The sequence below is a fragment of the Sesamum indicum genome, linkage group LG13, assembly GCF_026168435.1.
Source record: "Sesamum indicum cultivar Baizhima isolate 11 linkage group LG13, ASM2616843v1, whole genome shotgun sequence".
Lineage (NCBI taxonomy): Eukaryota > Viridiplantae > Streptophyta > Magnoliopsida > Lamiales > Pedaliaceae > Sesamum > Sesamum indicum.
Window position 1 is genome coordinate 3,845,461 of NC_142669.1, and position 19,856 is coordinate 3,865,316.

The 19,856-nt window shown below is 32.4% G+C and overlaps 1 protein-coding gene and 1 pseudogene across 2 annotated transcripts in view; one reads left to right on the top strand and one right to left on the bottom strand.

The window, feature by feature from the left end:
- Positions 1 to 3,565: 3,565 nt before the first annotated feature.
- Positions 3,566 to 7,021, top strand: LOC148784395 (ubiquitin C-terminal hydrolase 12-like). Its single transcript, XM_088877072.1, has 6 exons — positions 3,566 to 3,918; positions 4,769 to 4,824; positions 4,934 to 5,111; positions 5,201 to 5,302; positions 5,422 to 5,493; positions 5,637 to 7,021. The coding sequence occupies exons 1-6, from the start codon at positions 3,856 to 3,858 to the stop codon at positions 5,682 to 5,684; spliced, it is 519 nt and encodes a 172-aa protein (XP_088733198.1). The 5' UTR covers positions 3,566 to 3,855; the 3' UTR covers positions 5,685 to 7,021.
- A 1-nt stretch (position 7,022) lies between these two features.
- LOC105179563 (ubiquitin C-terminal hydrolase 13-like) overlaps positions 7,023 to 19,856 on the bottom strand; it is a 44,744-nt pseudogene continuing 31,910 nt past the window's right edge. Inside the window, exons 9-14 of the transcript XR_016063636.1 lie at positions 8,530 to 8,595; positions 8,114 to 8,179; positions 7,815 to 7,901; positions 7,565 to 7,681; positions 7,370 to 7,444; positions 7,023 to 7,280 (exon numbers count right to left, since the gene is read on the bottom strand). The product of XR_016063636.1 is annotated as a ubiquitin C-terminal hydrolase 13-like (transcript). The remainder of the gene's footprint in view (positions 7,281 to 7,369; positions 7,445 to 7,564; positions 7,682 to 7,814; positions 7,902 to 8,113; positions 8,180 to 8,529; positions 8,596 to 19,856) is intronic.

Sequence of the window (19,856 nt, forward strand, 5' to 3'; positions counted from 1 at the left end):
TATTTAAATATTTTTACTAATCGATTATTACAAAGTATAAAATTTTAAAAACTTCTTACATATGCCAATTATACAAAATAGATTAGTTTAGTTAGTAAAGATGAAAGATACAAATTAATTAATGTAAATATTTAAACATAACTTGCTAATTTACATATTTCATTAATAAAGTATAAAACATATAAAAATGTTCAGTATTTCTTGGAATTTTTCATTACTATAAAGAAGATTATCTTCCAAATGTTTTTAGTTCTAAATTAATTATATAACAAAATTGTTTAATAATATAAATATATATGTATTGAAAAGATAATTTTCTAAAAATAAAACCAAACTGATTATGAAATAATTAAGATACCGCTATAGCAATTTAAATTATTATTTTGTTAATTATGTAAAATGAAAGAGAAGAACAAGTAGTATTATATCTCAATGTATAGAACAACATAAAAAAAATACTAAATCATTTATTAATCATAACTTTAGTAAATATATAAGTTAAATTATCAGATTATTTTATAGAATTCAAAAAATAAGATATTCATTGAACGCAATTCTAATATATTTTACATTATAGTATTAAATATGTATTTATTTAGGGATAATTAGACCGCCTTTTCTTTAAGTTTGGTATAATTATACATAAACTTTATGTCATTTGAAAAATTACATCTAGTACTACTAATTTTATATTCATCTAACAAATAGTTTTTCCCAGTAGTCAAAATTCACCAAATGTGCTGATATTAGCAAAACAAAATTAAATCAAAATCCAGATTTTGCCTTTGATTGACTTATTACTGATGTATTGTAGGTCAAATATTTTTTTTCTATTTAACCTGCTCTTATACATCTTCACGCACGCTAATGCATTTGAGGAGATATATTTTCACCGTTATAAAGGTTGTTTTGCTAGAAAAAATTTGTTTGACCTGCAATAAGTAATAAATCATTTGCAGATAAATAGAGTTTTCCATTCCAATATCTTTTACTAATATATAAGAAAATTCTATGAATTTTGACTAATAGAGGGATTAAATTATTGAATGAAAATAAAAGGTATTGTTACTAAATGTAATTTTTCAAACTACAGACAGTTTATGTATCATTACCTCAAATTTTAATGAACGATTGTATAATCATCCCATTTGTATAAAATGTCTGTAAAACTAAAGTTATATAAGTATTAAAAAAAAAGAGGAAACTTGCAGATAGAAACATATGTGGAAGGCGTGGTTAGAGTTTGTTGATTGGCTCTGCTTTTGATCTTGATCGACACTGTTTCCACTTCGGAGTAACTTACACGGGTACTAAAAGACACTTAACATTTTGATTGTCAGCCATATGATTGTATGAACATTTCAGATTGTTATATGATTGTAGGTAAGTCATTTAAAGAGGTTATCAAGTAACAATCCCAATGCTGATAAATAGAGCGTGCACAGGTAATTCATGATAATTCCAAATTTATGTAGTAAATGAGCTTTGAAGGCCTTTCTTTATATCATTGGTCTTATTAAATCTCTGAATCCTAATAGATTTTTGTTAGCTGCAACTTAAAATGAAACCCACATGCAACTGTTTTCATTAGATGGAGCTATTATTGCATCTGTCAAATGTCATGGAGATGAATATAACTCATGTTACATGCAATTTCTTTGCAAGGACTAAAAAATTGCTACTCACATATAGAGTTTAAATGGTGAAGATATCTTAAAACAAAATGCCCAAATATATTTTAAATGGTGAAGATATCTTGAGTTCTTTGCTTCTCAAGAGATAAAGTTTGAGCACACAGTCGTGTGCGTACATTGACACGGGACTTACATTTGCATTTAACCAGGTATATAAAAATCACAAGCACAAGCATCTTGTCAGGAGAAAGATTGTATTTTGATAACTTTCTGGTTTCTTCTATTGCAGCTAGAGAATGGGACATTATCTGGTATCAAAAGTCACAGCTTGCTAAAACAATGAAACTATTTCGTTGCCAGGATATTCCATCTTTCCTTGAATACCAACATAGCCTTTAAGTACATTTTCATAAATATTGTGTTCATATTAATTAGTAATATTTATCTATATGCATTTGCATCTTAGCTAGAATCACTATATTGTAGTTACAAGATATATGTTTCACATGTCATATTTCATTCTTATGTTGATGGTGTTGCTGGATTGTGGGAATATCTTTTCCTAAAGTATCAAACATAATCCATATTGGTCTAACTTGGACCTTTTCAGCATATAGTTTATTTCGATAGCTCATTAATGTTTTTCGAAATTGCCTCTTTCACAACTAGCAGTTCTTCATATTTTAGCTTTTCTTTAATGTAAACACATCACTCTGAAGATGTCCAATCCTCTTCTTATTTTCCCCCTGGTTGCTTGTTTTGTAGGAATATTTTAAATATGTTGGGTGTTTCCTAGTTATTCTCTAACCTTGAACCAAAAAATATTTTGAAGGAGGTTCCATTTTATGAGACTGAAAACCATGTACAATTTTCAACTTTCATGCAATTTTTTGTTATTCGAATTTTGAGAAATATGAAACCTCTCGTACTTTCCTCCCTCCGTACCTAGACATGGATGAGCATGCAAGTCAAGCTGACTTCTTTCTCAACCTTACTCCCTCCAAACCTAAACATGGGAGAGCATTCACATCATGCTCACTACTTTTGCAGTTTCCTCCCTCTGGAGTTAGACGCGAGTGAGCACGTACGTCATACTTGTTTTTCAATTCCCACCATCTAGACCTAGACACGGATTACATTGCAAGACAAGCTAACTTTTTTCTCACCTTCCTCCCCCTGAACTTAGATGCGGATGAGCATGCACGTCACACTTACTCCATGTCTTCCTCCTTCCAAACCTAGATCCAGATGAGCATTTACGAGAAGCTCAGGTTCCTCCCTCCAGACCTAGATGCGGATAAGCATTTATGTCAAGCTCACTTCATGTCTTCCTCTCTCCCAACATAGATGCGGATGCACATTTATGTGAAAACTCACTTTATACGTTCCTCCATCCGAACCTAGGTGCAGATGAGCATGCATGTGCCTACTTCCTTGTCACATTCAACTTTTAGTTATTTTTAATGAGAGTATAACTCTACTAGATTTGTTATTTATAATTTATAATTTTAGACTGCATATAGTAGCTTTGCATATGAATGAAAACCATATCTCTAGCTTTCTCGAGTTTACACTTATCCAATATCTCGCACCTAGAAAATGAATCCTTATGTTTTTACTTGAATTTTATACTTAAAAATAGCAATAAGAGGGCTAACATAGATTAGACTCGTATTTGGATATCTGATGCAATTATTCGCTTAAAATTATAGAAAATATAAAACATGTACATTGTCTCTCCAAGAAAGCATGATTCATGCTGGAGTATAATGTTATATTATCCAATGATGTTGTTGGATTTTTTGGCCCATGCCCCCCCCCCCACTTGGATGGCAGCCCACTTGTTGCCAGGCCCATTACCTGACCCGACCCTTCTTCTACTTAACCCTATTCTTCTACTATTCAGTCGGTGCCTCTTCCTCTCCCTCCTTTCTATCTCTGATTTTGTTCCTCTCAAGTTTCCATTGCTCTTGGAAATCCCTCATCATCTCACCTCTTTCTATCTATGTTCTCTGTGTTCTATTAGTATATATATATATATTGGTTTTAAAGAGATAGAACAACAACAAAACGAAAACCCCTTTTCGTGAAATACTTTGTGAGAATATTAGCTGAGTGTGAAAGAAACTTCTTAGTGGAATTTTAAGTGATTCTAAATGAAGCCTAAGTGGTCTCATTATGGATCTTTGTGTCTTGGTGGCTTTGTGGTTTTTTTGCAACCATGAGGGTTGTCGGCCGGTGGTGGCACTTGGGCATTCGGTTGCCAGATCTGGCTCCTAAGCCGGTTACTTTACTGCTTTCCGTATTGTTATTATTCTATTATTCTTCTTTATTCATTGATCTAAAATTATTGTATAAGAGTTTTCAAATCCACCATTATCTCTGTAAATATTGTTTCATTTGGGTTCATCACTTTGTGGATAAATTCCCAATATATCTCATTATATTATCTTTCACGATTCTTTGAAATTCCTCGCTGTTTCTATTTCTTCCTCTCTTGCTCCTTGTTTCTCGTTATCTTAGTGTGATGCCTATGTTTGTGTGCTTTATTGCTTTTCGACTTCTCTTTTATTTTCTCTCTTTGCATTTCTCCGCCTTGAAATGGTCCCTTTTATCACATAGTTGATGTTGTGCCTCATATTGACTGTATACGTTAATTGCCTGAACAAAGCATTATTAATTACTTTCCTAGCCCGTATAATTTGTTTGACTATAAAAGGTTTTACCTATTGAAGTATTTTGGTATTTGATACTATTAATTGCTTAGATATACAAAATATAAAATTTGTACATTGTCACCTCCAAGAAATAATGAATCATATCGGAGTATAATATCATCAAGTGATCTGATCATATTATCCTCCACGATTCTTTAAAATTTTTGCTCTTTCTCTTGCACCTGGTCTTGATTCCCATTATCTTAGTGTGCATGTGCTTGTGTATACCTGGACACTATTAGTTACTCAATGTACCTCATTTATAACATCTATTTACTTTCAGTGACCCCAAAAAATAATGCTTCTAAGTCAAAAAGTATTATTTTTCCCCGTAACTACCTTCTTGTTAAAACAATGATGTGATGCTTCTAACTTTCATTTAATATATCCTGCCTTTTTTGGTTTGTTGTTCTGCAGGTTATCCACTTTCGCTCCTGGGAAAGGCCTAAAAAGGATGAATTTTGTATACAACTGTGAGTTCAATAGAAGATAGACTTTTAATTCTAGAGTGTAATTTCCTATGTTATGATTGGTAATATTGATCCACATAACGCTGCTATTCAAATTCCACTAATTATGAAGGTCAAAGCTTGATTCATATTATGAAGTTGTTAATAAAGTAGCGAACCAACTCGGAGTTAATGATCCATCCAAACTATGGCTCACATCACACAATATGTACTCTCAGCGACCAAAAGCTCATCCTATAAGATATCGAGGAGCAGAAAACTTGTTAGAGATGCTGCTGCATTACGGACAAGTACGCATTCATACAACTCTAAGTCGGGGTTCATTTGATGAGGGTGTGAAACTAACAAAGCATTGACAAAGCATTAATTTCTTGTTCAGATTTCTGGTATTCTGTACTTTGATGTAGGGGATATACCTCTGCCAGAATTGCAAGAGTTGAGAACCCTCAAACTAGCTTTCAGCTATGCGGCAAACTCTGATGTGAGTATTCATTCATAATTGGACTTTATGCTCCTATACAAGTGCATACATATGCAAGACTTGCAAAGTTATTATATATTTAGCAGACATTAAATATCTTATTTGTTTTCCATATATAGCTGGAAACTCACAGTATTAGGCTGCCAAAAGAAAGCATTGTGGGTGATGTGCTTGAGCATCTCAAGGAGAAGGTAATATAACTGACAAGTTATTACCGAGAGTCTGCGTGTGTGCTCCTAGAATTCTAAGATTTGTCGCTTAACATAGCGTTATATGATTTTTAACTGTTGCAATGTTTACATTAAACAAGTGAAACTTTCTCATCCAAATGCAGAGCTCAGGTTGCTGGAAGTATTATCGCACAAGATTTATAAGGTCCTGAATTACTGCATCTTCTTTTTGTTTCATTCATTAGTTTCGTAATAATAATGTCAAAATAATATTTTTCTAAACATTTACTTAATAATCCAACTGAAATAGTTAAATTCAATTTATTTTATGTTGAAAAATCTTGTATGGGTTGACTACACACAAATTGCACGTGTCGGAGATATGCACTTTGACTTGGAAGTTGAGTCTCAGAACTTGCTAGGTTTTTGTATTTTGCCCATGTGCTCTTCACTTAGTAAATTGTATATTGTGTTTCCAAATGGATGTTATAAATTTCTTATTCTAGCCTTCTATGCTTATTTTTTTAAGTTGTTGAAACTCCAAGTTCCTACAGATACATCCTAATAGTGATAAGATAGCAACAATAAATGAGAATCGCTGGGCTTTACGAGCAAAGGAGGTCTATTTCTATCTTTATACATATGTGTGTCTATGTATAAAAATGCTTTCATTTTTCAGGTGATACACATAACAAAAAATATCTTGTTAATTGTTTTCCATGTTAGTACTGTGTCTTTGATAGGCTATGACACGTTTTCCTATAAAATTGGCTTCCCCATATGTTCATCTTAAATATCAATAATTTCTCCACTTTTATAATTTCTCATTGCAGATTTTAGAGGAAGAGAAATTTCTTGGACCAAGTAAATGTTTGATTCATGTGTGTCACTTCATGCATGAGGATGCTCAAAATCAGACGGTAGTATTTCAGTTCGTTACTTCATAGTTTTCCTTAGATATTTGTACTCATTCTACGTCTGTATTTCAACTGCAAGTGCATCTCTTTCATTTTCTTCCTTTTAATTCTTATATATTCATTTTGCTTCTGGCAGCAAATTAAAACTCTTGGCGAACCATTCTTATTGATGATCAATGATGGTGAAACTTTTTCTTGAATCAAGGTTCTTGTGCAGAACAAGTTGCAATTACGAGATGAGGAATTTTAGAAGGTATTCCAGCCTTAGCCTAATTGTTACAATAACTTTAAATGAAGATGATGGTATGATGCTTATGTGGTTAGGCATGCTACATCTTCTACTTTCAGCTTGAATCTTCTCAATTTTATGCAGTGGAGATTTGCTTTTGTGTCACATAGTCAAGTAGAATACATGGAGGACTTAGATACTTTGTTCGACCATTTCCAGGTCTCACTCACTCTCTCACACAGACACACTCTGTGACAATATTTATATGCAGATGCGCTTAAATTTCATACTATGTTTTGACTCTATAGAGAAGCAGTATTTTTGCTTCTTGGGAGCAATATCTTGAATTGGAACACGTTAACAATACCCCTAGAAGGCTCGTGCAGCAAATTAGGTCATCTATACCGTGTTTTATTTTTATTTTTTTAATAAATTTGATTTTGTTGCTCGATGTTGATAATTTTGCCGAAAGCTTTGCTGAAAAACCTATTTGCAAAACTTTCAGCAACATTATCAACACCGAGCAACAATCAGATTTAGTAAAAAAAAATGAAAATAAAACAAGGTATAGATTACCAAATTTGCTGCAGGAGCTTTCTAGGGGTATTGTCAACGTGTTCCAGTCCAAGATATTGCTCCAAAGAAACACAAATACTGCTTCTCTGTACAGTCAATACATATTATGAAATTTAAGCGCATCTGCATATAAATATTGTCGCAGAGTGTGTCTATGTGAGAGAATGAGTGAGACCTGGAAATGATCGAACAAAGTATCTGAGTCCTCCAAGTATTCTGCTTGACTATGCTACAGAAAAGCAAATCTCCACTACATAAAATCGAGAAGATTCAAGCAGAAAGTAGAAGTTGTAGCATGCCTAACCACATAAGTATCATACCATCATCTTCATTTAAAGTGATTGTAACAATTTGGATCGGCCTGGAATACCTTCGAAAATTCCTCATCTCGTACTTGCAACTTGTTCTGCACACGAACCTTGATATGAGACAAAGTTTCACCATCATTTATCATCAATAAAAATGGCTCGCCAAGAGTTTTAATTCGCTGCCGAAGCAAAATCAATATATAAGATTTAAAAGGAAGAAAATGAAAGAGATGCACTTGCAGTTGAAATAGAGAGGTAGAATGAGTACAAATATCTGAGGAAAACTATGAAGTAACGAACTGAAAATACTACCGTCTGATTTTGAGCATCCTCATGCATGAAGTGACACACATGAATCAAACATTTACTTGCGCCAAGAAATTTCTCTTCCTCTGGAATCTGCAATGAGAAATTATAAAAATGGAGAAATTGTTGATTTTAAAGATGAACATATGGGGAAGCCAATTTTAAAGGAAAAAGTGTCGTAGCCTATAAAGACACAGTATTAACATGGAAAGCAACTAGCAAGATATTTTTTTTTATGTGTACCACCTGAAAAATGAAAGCATTTATATACATAGACACACATATGTATAGAGATAGAAACAGACCTCCTCTGCTCGTAAAGTCCAACGATTGTCATTTATTGTTGCGATCTTATCAGTATTAGGAAATATCTGTAGGAACTTAGAGTTTCAACAACTTAAAAAAATAAGCATAGAAGGCTAGACATAAGGAATTTCTAACATCCATTTGGAAGCACAATATTAAATTTAACTAAGTGAAGAGCACAAGGCCAAAATACAAAGCCTCGCAAGTACTGAGACTAAACTTCCATGTCGGAGTGCATATCTTCGACACGTCCAATTTGTGTGTAGTCAACCCATACAAGATTTTTCGGCATAAAATAAATTAAATTTAACTATTTAAGTTGGATTATTAAGTAAAAGTTTAGAAGAATATTATTTTGATATTAATATTACGAAACTAATGAATGAAACAAAAAGAAGATGCAATAATTCAAGACCTTATAGATCTTGTGCGATAAAACTTCCAGCAACCTGAGCTCTGTATTTGGACGAGAAAGTTTCACCTGTTTAACGTAAACATTGCAACAGTTAAAAATCATATAATGCTATGTTATACGACAAATCTTAGAATTCTATGAACACACACACGCACACTTCCGGTAATAACTTGTTAGCTATATTACCTTCTCCTTGAGATGCTCAAGCACGTCACCGACAGTGCTTTCTTTTGGCAACCTAATACTGTGGGTTTCCAGCTATATATGGAAAACAAATGAGATATTTAGTGTTTGCTAAATATATAATAAATTTGCAAGTCTTGCATATGTATGCACTTGTAAAGGAGAATAAGGTCCATTTATGAATGAATACTCACTTTAGAGTTTACCGCATAGCTGAAAGCTAGTTTGAGGATTCTCAACTCTTGTAATTCTGGCAGAGGTATATCCACTACTTCAAAGTATAGAATATCAGAAAGCTAAGCAAGAAAGTAATGCTTTGTCAATGCTTTGTTAGTTTCACACCCTCATCAAATGAACCCCGACTTAGAGTTGTATGAATGCGTACTTGGTCGTAATGCAGCAGCATCTCTAACAAGTTTTCTACTCCTCAATATCTTATAGGATAAGCTTTTGGTCGTTAAGAGTAGATATTGTGTGATGTAAGCCATAGTTTGGACGGATCATCGACTCCGAGTTGGTTCGCTACTCTCTTAACAACTTCATCCAATGAATCAAGCTTTGACCTTCACAATTAGTGAAATTTGAATAGCAGCGTCAAGTGGATCAATATTACCAATCATAACATAGGAAATTACACTCGAGAACTAAAAGTCTATCTTTTATTGAACTCACAGTTGTAAACAAAATTCATCCTTTTCAGGCCTTTCCAAGGAGCGAAAATGGATAACCTGCAGAATTAAAAACCAAAAAAGTCAGGATATATTAGATGAAAGTTAGAAGCATCACATCGTTGCTTTAACAAGAAGGTAGTGATGGGGTAAAAGAATACTTTTCGACTTAGAACCATTATTTTGGAGTCACTGAAAGGACATAGATAATATAAATGGGGTACATTGAGTAACTAATAGTGTCCAGGTATGCATACGCACATGCACACTAAGATAATGGGAATCAAGACCAGGTGCAAGAGAAAGAGCGAAAATTTTAAAGAGTCGTGGAAGATAATATGATGAGATCACTCGATAATATTATACTCCGATATGATTCATTGTTTCTCGGAGGTGAAAATATACAAATTTTATATTTTGTATATTTTTAAGCAAATAATAGGATCAAATACCAAAATACTTCAATAGGTAAAACCTTTTGTAGTGAAACAAATAAAACGGGCTACGAAAGTAATTAATTATGCTTTCTTCAGGCAATTAATGTATACAATAGTCAATATGAGGCCCAGCATCGACTATGTGATAAAAGGGACCATTTCAAGGAGGAGAAATGCAAAGAGAGAAAATAAAAGAGAAGTCAAAGAGGAATAAAGCACACAAACATAGTCATCACACTAAGATAACGAGAAACAAGGAGCAAGAGAGGGAGAAATATAAAGAGCGAGGAATTTCAAAAAATCATGGAAGAAAATATGATGAGATCAGTTGGGAATTTATCCACAAAGTGATGAACCCAAATAAAACAATAACTATACAGATAATGGTAGATATGAAAACCCTTATACAATAATTTAAGATCAAATGAACCCCGACATAGAGTTGTATGAATGCTTACTTGGTCGTAATGCAACAGCATCTCTGACAAGTTTTCTACTCCTCGATATGTTCTAGGATGAGACTTTTGGTCGCTGAGAGTAGATATTGTGTAATGAATGCCGTAGTTTGGACGGATCATTGACTCCGAGTTGGTTCGCTACTCTCTTAACAACTTCATCATATGAATCAAGCTTTGACCTTCAAAATTAGTGAAATTTGAATAGCAGCGTTAAGTGGATCAACATTACCAATCATAACATAGGAAATTACACTCCAGAATTAAAAATCTGTTATTTATTGAACTCACAGTTGTAAACAAAATTCAACCTTTTCAGACCTTTCCAAGGAGCGAAAGTGGATAACATGCAGAATTACAACCAAAGAAGTCAGGATATATTAGATGAAAGTTAGAAGCATCACATCGTTGCTTTAAGAAGAAGGTACTTACGGTGAAAAAGAATACTTTTAGACTTAGAACCATTATTTTGGGGTCACTGAAAGGAAATAGATGTGATAAATGGGGTATATTGAGTAAAATAGTGTCCAGGTATGCACACGCACATCGACACTAAGATAATGGGAATCAAGACCAGGTGCAAGAGAAAGAGCAAAAAATTTAAAGAGTCGTGGGATATAATATGATGAGATAACTCGATAATATTATACTCCGATATGATGCATTGTATCTCGGAGCTGACAATGTACAAAATTTATATTTTGTATATCTTTAAGCAAATAATAGCATCAAGTACCAAAATACTTCAATAGATAAAACCTTTCGTAGAGAAACAAATAAAACGGGCTAGGAAAGCAATTAATTATGCTTTGTTCAGGCAATTAATGTATACAGTAGTCACTACGAGGCACAACATCGACTATGGAGAAAAGGGACCATTTCATGGAGGAAAAATGCAAAGAGAGAAGATAAAAGAGAAGTCAAAGAGCAATAAAGCACACAAACATAGGCATCACACCAAGATAACGAGAAACAAGGAGCAAGAGAAGGAGAAATAGAAAGAGCGTGGTATTTCAAAGAATCATGGAAGATAATATGATGAGATCGGTTTGGAATTTATCCACAAAGTGATGAACCCAAATAAAACTGTAACTACAGAGATAGTGGTGGATTTGATAACCCTTATACAATAATTCCAGATCAAATGAAACCCGAGTTAGAGTTGTATGAATCCATACTTGGTCGTAATGCAGCAACATCTCTAACAAGTTTTCTACTCCTCGATATGTGATAGGATGAGCTTTTTGTCGCTGAGAGTAGATATTGTGTAATGTAAGCCATAGTTTGGACGGATCATCAACTCCGAGTTGGTTCGCTACTCTCCTAACAACTTCATCATATGAATGAAAGTTTGACCTTCACAATTAGTGAAATTTGAATAGCAGCGTTAAGTGGATCAATAATACCAATCATAACATAGAAAATTACATTCTAGAATTAAAAGATTGTCTTTTATTGAACTCACAGTTGTAAATAAAATTCATCCTTTCAGACCTTTCCAAGGAGCGAAAGTGGATAACCTGCAAAATTACAAACAAAAAAAGTTAGGATATATTAGATGAAAGTTAGAAGCATCACGTCATTGCTTTAACAAGAAGGTAGTTACGGGGAAAAAGAATACTTTTAGGCTTAGAACCATTATTTTGGGGTCACTGAATGGAAATAGACGTTGTAAATGGGATACATTGAGTAACTAATAGTGTCCAGGTATGCACACGCACATGCACACTAATATAATGGGAATCAAGACCAGGTGCAAGAGAAAGAGCAAAAATTTTAAAGAGTCGTGGAAGATAATATGATGAGTTCACTCGATAATATTATACACCGATATGATTCATTGTTTCTCGGAGGTGACAATGTACAAAATTTATATTTTGTATATTTTTAAGCAAATAATAGCATCAAATTTATATTCTGTTGAGAAACAAATAATAGCGGCTAGGAAAGCAATTAATTATGCTTTGTTCAGGCAATTAATCTATACAGTAGTCACTATGAGGCACAACATCGACTATGTGATAAAAGGGAGCATTCCAAGGAGGAGAAATGCAAAGAGAGAAAATAAAAGAGAAGTCGAAGAGCAATAATGGACCCAAACATAGGCATCACACTAAGATAACGAGAAACAAGAAGCCAGAGAGGGAGAAATAGAAAGAGCGAGGAATTTCAAAGAATCATGGAAGAAAATATGATGAGATCGGTTGGGAATTTATCCACAAAGTGATGAACCCAAATAAAACAATAACTACAGAGATAATGGTGGATTTGAAAACCCTTATACTATAATAAGTAATGCTTTTCAACTATAAGTAATGTACATAAATTAATTAATTGTGTCATTAAATTTAAATTTTGATGTTTGATATATTACTTTAAGTGAATAAAATTACTCTGAGATCACATTACGTAAATTTTATGGCTCCACGTCTTTATCCAGATCGATGTCCTACATCGCTTCTCCTTGTTCGGTTTCAGAAATTCGTATGTATCGGGTAACTGGAGTTTTGTAATCATCCTTTTAAGAACTTTAGATATGGTCAATTAAAGTTTCGATTACAAGTGATGTTTACATTATTCCATAACGAACATATATAAATCAGACTCTGAGTCTAATTTTCCTCCCACTAGTCCTTTGACGTGTGCAGGACCATTCCTCATACTCTAGACTTTTGCAGGACATATGTTTTTCATTCTATATCAAATATGGTTTCTGGATTGCGACTTAAGAAAACACCATGTTTTACAACTAGACGATTTTTTGAAAGTCCATATCCAGCGGCCGAACTAGTTCAGTGAAGCACCGGTCGAACCATGTCCAATCAAGGTTCAATTTCTCCTTTACCAGAGACAGTTCAACATCGTCTCTTCCAAAGATATTTCACCGAATGAGAATTTCTTTCTCATTTTCGGATGTTTCAAGAACTCCCACTAAATAAACATCACCTTGATCCCATCGAGGGTTTTGTCTCTATAACCAGTTTGGTTCTCCACCTCAAGTCTAATTTCTCCAAACTTTCTAGAAGTTCTTGAACTTGTGAACCCTCTACTTGCATTTGTGTATTTAGTAACTTACAAATGTCCATTTTGGATCCAATCCAATAGAACGTTTTTGACAAGCATTCTTTGTCCCATAAAGTGTTTTCACGGCTTTCTTCCTTCTCAAAAAGGATCCACAAGTTAGTAAACTCAAATCATCTATTACTAGCCTCTTTGAATCTACCAACCTACTCATCCTATCTATAGGGATATGGCCCTAGCTCATGCATGCCATTCTCTGTAAGTTATGTTCTTGACCATCCGTTTTAGTCATTTGTTTTGAGCATGCATACTCGAATTATACAGTACGATAATAACTCAGCAGACTCAAAAGAATCTTTTATTGATCAAGTTTTGTAGTCTAATTTGTCCAACAATTGACTAACGACTTCATAACGTTGGGTTACATAATCATATACTATTTTGACAAGAATTCTATTAGCTAACTCTATATAGTCTTATTATTTTTCTAGTAATGGCCTAGCTATTTCTTAGCTTTAAGACTACTTAACTTAGCGTTCTATTCCCTTTCATTTCTACAAATTATTTGCGGAAATGCGTTTCGAGAGCAAGTGTCCAACATTTGCGAATAAGAATAGTAATCATGTTTTCTAAACAAATGCCATAGTTGGGTGAAGGGGAATTCACGACACTCCCTCTTCTAATGCCTTTTGACAATTTTATGCAAACATCATAAGTAAATTTTTGCTGTAAAACCGTTATTCCATTTTCCTTCTACCCTCACCCATCAAGGCAACAGGGGCGTTGAAACTGCTTGCAATGACTGACTTAGCTTCATCCTTCTTTCTCATTTGGCATTTGTCTCCCTTGCTTTTCGCTTTTGAGTTTGAAGCCTCCAAATTCAATACCGATGGTGCAGATTCTTCAATCGGTGCCTCGTATTGGTTCAACTATTTTATCAACTCATGAAATGGTCTTCTTAAGCCCACTTAGAGTTTGTGATAAACAGGTCGAAGGAAGGATGGAGGGACCAAAGGATTTCGTCAATGTACATCTGCTTTAAAGATCAACATTGGGGTCTCAGAACTTCTCCATAGGGGATTGCATCTTAGCCCAGTGTTTGTGTACAGACGACCTCCAGTCATCTAGGTTCAAAAAATACTTTGGCTCCCATTGGTATGGACCAAAATTGGAAAACAATAGAAAGCGATAGGACCTACGGAGAAGCTAATATGCCAAAAATGCTATTTTCTCGAGACATAAAAATGCAAGTTTTCAGCTTATAGCAATAGATTACATGTAGATCTCTCGTTGCAAACTACATAAAGATAATCATTTTGAATGATTTCAGGTATAAATTCGATGATGAACGAGTGACAAAAGAAGATATAATAAAGGCTTTAGACGAGCTTTATGGAGGTAAAGAAGAAGTAAATTTTCCTTTTATTTTTCCTACTTCTGTTAAAACTTGTTGATACTTTGTTACCTTTTCATTTATGTCTTGACAGCATGTAATGACGACAAATCCAGATAATGCCCCCCTCAAGTTTATGAGGCAATCTAATGCCTATATGCTGGTGTACATACGTGAAAGTGACAAGGATAAAGCACTGTGTGACATTGATGATAGAGATATTTCTCAGCATCTTAAGGTTTGATAAAAAATCAGCTCAAGTCATTTTTACTTTTATAAAAGAAACTTAGAGGGTGTTTGGCTAAGTTTAATTGAAACATCTTATGCTTCTAGATCTTATAAGATATTTTAAGATTTTATAGATATTTATTCTTATTCTAAAAATAAGTTCTTAAATTATTTGGATACATATGATGTTTGAGCTTTTATGACATTACAGTGTTAGACATAATAAGCTTTTGGATTAATTATATTTTGTCATCCGCACTATGACCGTTTTTATACATTGGCATCTAAACTTTTTTTGTGTCAACTTACCATCTTAACTTTACAAAATTTTACACTTTGCCATTTATAACTATTTCTCAACCAAGTTTTTTAGCGAAAAAAACATCACATGCAAGGCGCATGTGATGTTTAACGATTATGTGATGTGATATTTTTCACATATATACAACATGCAATGTTCTTCCGGCATAAAATCAACAAAACGATGATCATATATGGCAAAGTACTAATTTCGCAAAGTTTTTATGGTAAGTTGACACCAAAAAAAATTTCTATGGCGAAGCGTAAAAATGGGCGTAGTTCGAATAGTAAAATATAATTTACCCTAAGCTTTTTATATTGTAATAGTAACCAAAAAATTCATCAAACTCTTAGAATTTAAAATTATACAAATAGATAATTTTGTTTTGGCCGGATGTAAATCATATGAAGGTTAAAACTGAAATATTAACAAAATTATGAGTGTGTTTTTGTTTTTTGGATATTATTTGAAGAACTTATAAGATACTTTAAAAACAAGATAGGTGAACTTAACCTTTTCTTAAAGTGCTTATAAGATCCAAAACATCTTACTTAGGATCTCATGAGCTCTTCAAGAAAAAAAAAAAAAGAATTACTAAATGGTTCTCAAGAGCTTATAGTGTTCTAAACATCTTATAAAATGTTTCGATCATGTGCTTATAAGCTTAGCCAAACACCCTGTTATCCTTTTTCTATATATTTCGCATTAGTAAAATTTTTTGCTCGTGTAGGAGAGGTTGAAGAGGGAGCAAAAAGAGAAAGAACTAAATAAGAAAAAAAAAAAGCAGAAGCTAATATGTACATGATTTTAAAGGTAAACTATATTGACATTTCTTTTACATAGTTGTTGTTGTGGTTATTCTTGTTGTTACTTGTACTGTGTCGGGAAAATAGCATGTTTCGTCCAGTAAGTTAGTAATTTTAACCATTTAACATTCTACTATTCCTTAAATATCCATAATGTAATTAAAGTTGTACTATGTTGGGAAAATAATATTTATCGTATCGTAATTTAAGGTCTTTCTACTTTTTGTCCCACTGGTTATGGAATTCTCACTTTTGTCCCTGTAACTTATGAAAAGTAACACTTTTGGTCTCATTACACCTTTCTATTAGATATTTTAACGAAAACACGTGGTCGTTGGGCCTTTACACTTTTGGTCCCTTGGTTACATGACTCTCACTTTATTCTGAATTTAAAAATACAGCACTTTTGTTCACATGCACTGAACTATCACGTAGTTTTGTTCGTTAATTATCTAATAAAAATGTGTCATGAGACTAAAAGTGCTAAATTTTGAAAGTTAGTAACCAAATGTGATAGTCCCATAACCAATGGGACCAAAAGTGGACAGCTTCATTTTATGGGAAGAAAAATATTATTTTCCCATACTTGTACTATGTTCGTATTAGGTAAAATAGAAGATGATTGATAGGAAGAGATTGCCAGAGAATTTCTTGCACCAGTGTACTTCCAGCATTTCTGGCTATAGGGAAAGCGCCAGAATAAAAGTCATCGTCCTAATCGGCCATTGACACTCCTAGAGGAGTCCTACACCATAAACATCTCTTGCTTCTTAATTATAATTTTTATCACTTTTGCCACATCATTATGCGGTTTTTCATGATTGTGTTCACATTGGATTTTCTACTCCTATTGCATCTTCTATTTAGTTTCACATATATATTTTGACGTGCATAAAATCTTTTCCCTAGATAAAATTAATAACATAATTTTTATACACGTGATATGTATATGTGAAATAAAATAGAAGATGCAACGAGAATTATAATAGAAAATGTAGTTCGAGTCGTGTTGGGTAATATATAGCATTGGCTTTTTATTTTCTATTTTCTTTTGGGTAATTGTAAGGGTATAAGTTCGACAAAATTTTAAGATTGAAACTCAAGTTAAGGCTTGACATAACATGAAAAGGAAAAACTAAGTTCGAACTCAATGTTATTTATTAAGAAAATTTAAAATTTTGATTGGGAAGATAACTTTAAAACATTAATGTATTTAAGAATATTTATTAAACATATTACACAAACAAAAGAAAGAATTACCGATGTTTAATCGTAAAATATTGTATATATACATTTTTTTTAATCAAAAGTGGTTAATAAATTATGAAAGTATAATGGCAATTATAAATTATGAAATTGAATGTATAATAATATTTAAATATTTTTTACTAATCGGTTATTACAAAGTATAAAATTTTAAAAACTTCTTACATATGCCAATTATACAAAATAGATTTGTTTAGTTAGCAAAGATGTGTAAAGATACAAATTAATTAATGTAAATATTTAAACATAACTTGCTAATTTACATATTTCATTAATAAAGTATAAAACATATAAAAATGTTCAGTATTTCTTGGAATTTTTCATTACTATAAAGAAGATTATCTTCCAAATGTTTTTAGTTCTAAATTAATTATATAACAAAATTGTTTAATAATATAAATATATATGTATTGAAAAGATAATTTTCTAAAAATAAAACCAAACTGATTATGAAATAATTAAGATACCGCTATAGCAATTTAAATTATTATTTTGTTAATTATGTAAAATGAAAGAGAAGAACAAGTAGTATTATATCTCAATGTATAGAACAACATAAAAAAAATACTAAATCATTTATTAATCATAACTTTAGTAAATATATAAGTTAAATTATCAGATTATTTTATAGAATTCAAAAAATAAGATATTCATTGAACGCAATTCTAATATATTTTACATTATAGTATTAAATATGTATTTATTTAGGGATAATTAGACCGCCTTTTCTTTAAGTTTGGTATAATTATAAATAAACTTTATGTCATTTGAAAAATTACATCTAGTACTACTAATTTTATATTCATCTAACAAATAGTTTTTCCCAGTAGTCAAAATTCACCAAATGTGCTGATATTAGCAAAACAAAATTAAATTAAAATCCAGATTTTGCCTTTGATTGACTTATTACTGATGTATTGTAGGTCAAATATTTTTTTTCTATTGAACCTGCTCTTATACATCTTCACGCACGCTAATGCATTTGAGGAGATATATTTTCACCGTTATAAAGGTTGTTTTGCTAGAAAAAATTTGTTTGACCTGCAATAAGTAATAAATCATTTGCAGATAAATAGAGTTTTCCATTCCAATATCTTTTACTAATATATAAGAAAATTCTATGAATTTTGACTAATAGAGGGATTAAATTATTGAATGAAAATAAAAGGTATTGTTACTAAATGTAATTTTTCAAACTACAGACAGTTTATGTATCATTACCTCAAATTTTAATGAACGATTGTATAATCATCCCATTTGTATAAAATGTCTGTAAAACTAAAGTTATATAAGTATTAAAAAAAAGAGGAAACTTGCAGATAGAAACATATGTGGAAGGCGTGGTTAGAGTTTGTTGATTGGCTCTGCTTTTGATCTTGATCGACACCGTTTCCACTTCGGAGTAACTTACACGGGTACTAAAAGACACTTAACATTTTGATTGTCAGCCATATGATTGTATGAACATTTCATATTGTTATATGATTGTAGGTAAGTCATTTAAAGAGGTTATCAAGTAACAATCCCAATGCTGATAAATAGAGCGTGCACAGGTAATTCATGATAATTCCAAATTTATGTAGTAAATGAGCTTTGAAGGCCTTTCTTTATATCATTGGTCTTATTAAATCTCTGAATCCTAATAGATTTTTGTTAGCTACAACTTAAAATGAAACCCACATGCAACTGTTTTCATTAGATGGAGCTATTATTGCATCTGTCAAATGTCATGGAGATGAATATAACTCATGTTACATGCAATTTCTTTGCAAGGACTAAAAAATTGCTACTCACATATAGAGTTTAAATGGTGAAGATATCTTAAAACAAAATGCCCAAATATATTTTAAATGGTGAAGATATCTTGAGTTCTTTGCTTCTCAAGAGATAAAGTTTGAGCACACAGTCGTGTGCGTACATTGACACGGGACTTACATTTGCATTTAACCAGGTATATAAAAATCACAAGCACAAGCATCTTGTCAGGACAAAGATTGTATTTTGATAACTTTCTGGTTTCTTCTATTGCAGCTAGAGAATGGGACATTATCTGGTATCAAAAGTCACAGCTTGCTAAAACAATGAAACTATTTCGTTGCCAGGATATTCCATCTTTCCTTGAATACCAACATAGCCTTTAAGTACATTTTCATAAATATTGTGTTCATATTAATTAGTAATATTTATCTATATGCATTTGCATCTTAGCTAGAATCACTATATTGTAGTTACAAGATATATGTTTCACATGTCATATTTCATTCTTATGTTGATGGTGTTGCTGGATTGTGGGAATATCTTTTCCTAAAGTATCAAACATAATCCATATTGGTCTAACTTGGACCTTTTCAGCATATAGTTTATTTCGGTAGCTCATTAATGTTTTTCGAAATTGCCTCTTTCACAACTAGCAGTTCTTCATATTTTAGCTTTTCTTTAATGTAAACACATCACTCTGAAGATGTCCAATCCTCTTCTTATTTTCCCCCTGGTTGCTTGTTTTGTAGGAATATTTTAAATATGTTGGGTGTTTCCTAGTTATTCTCTAACCTTGAACCAAAAAATATTT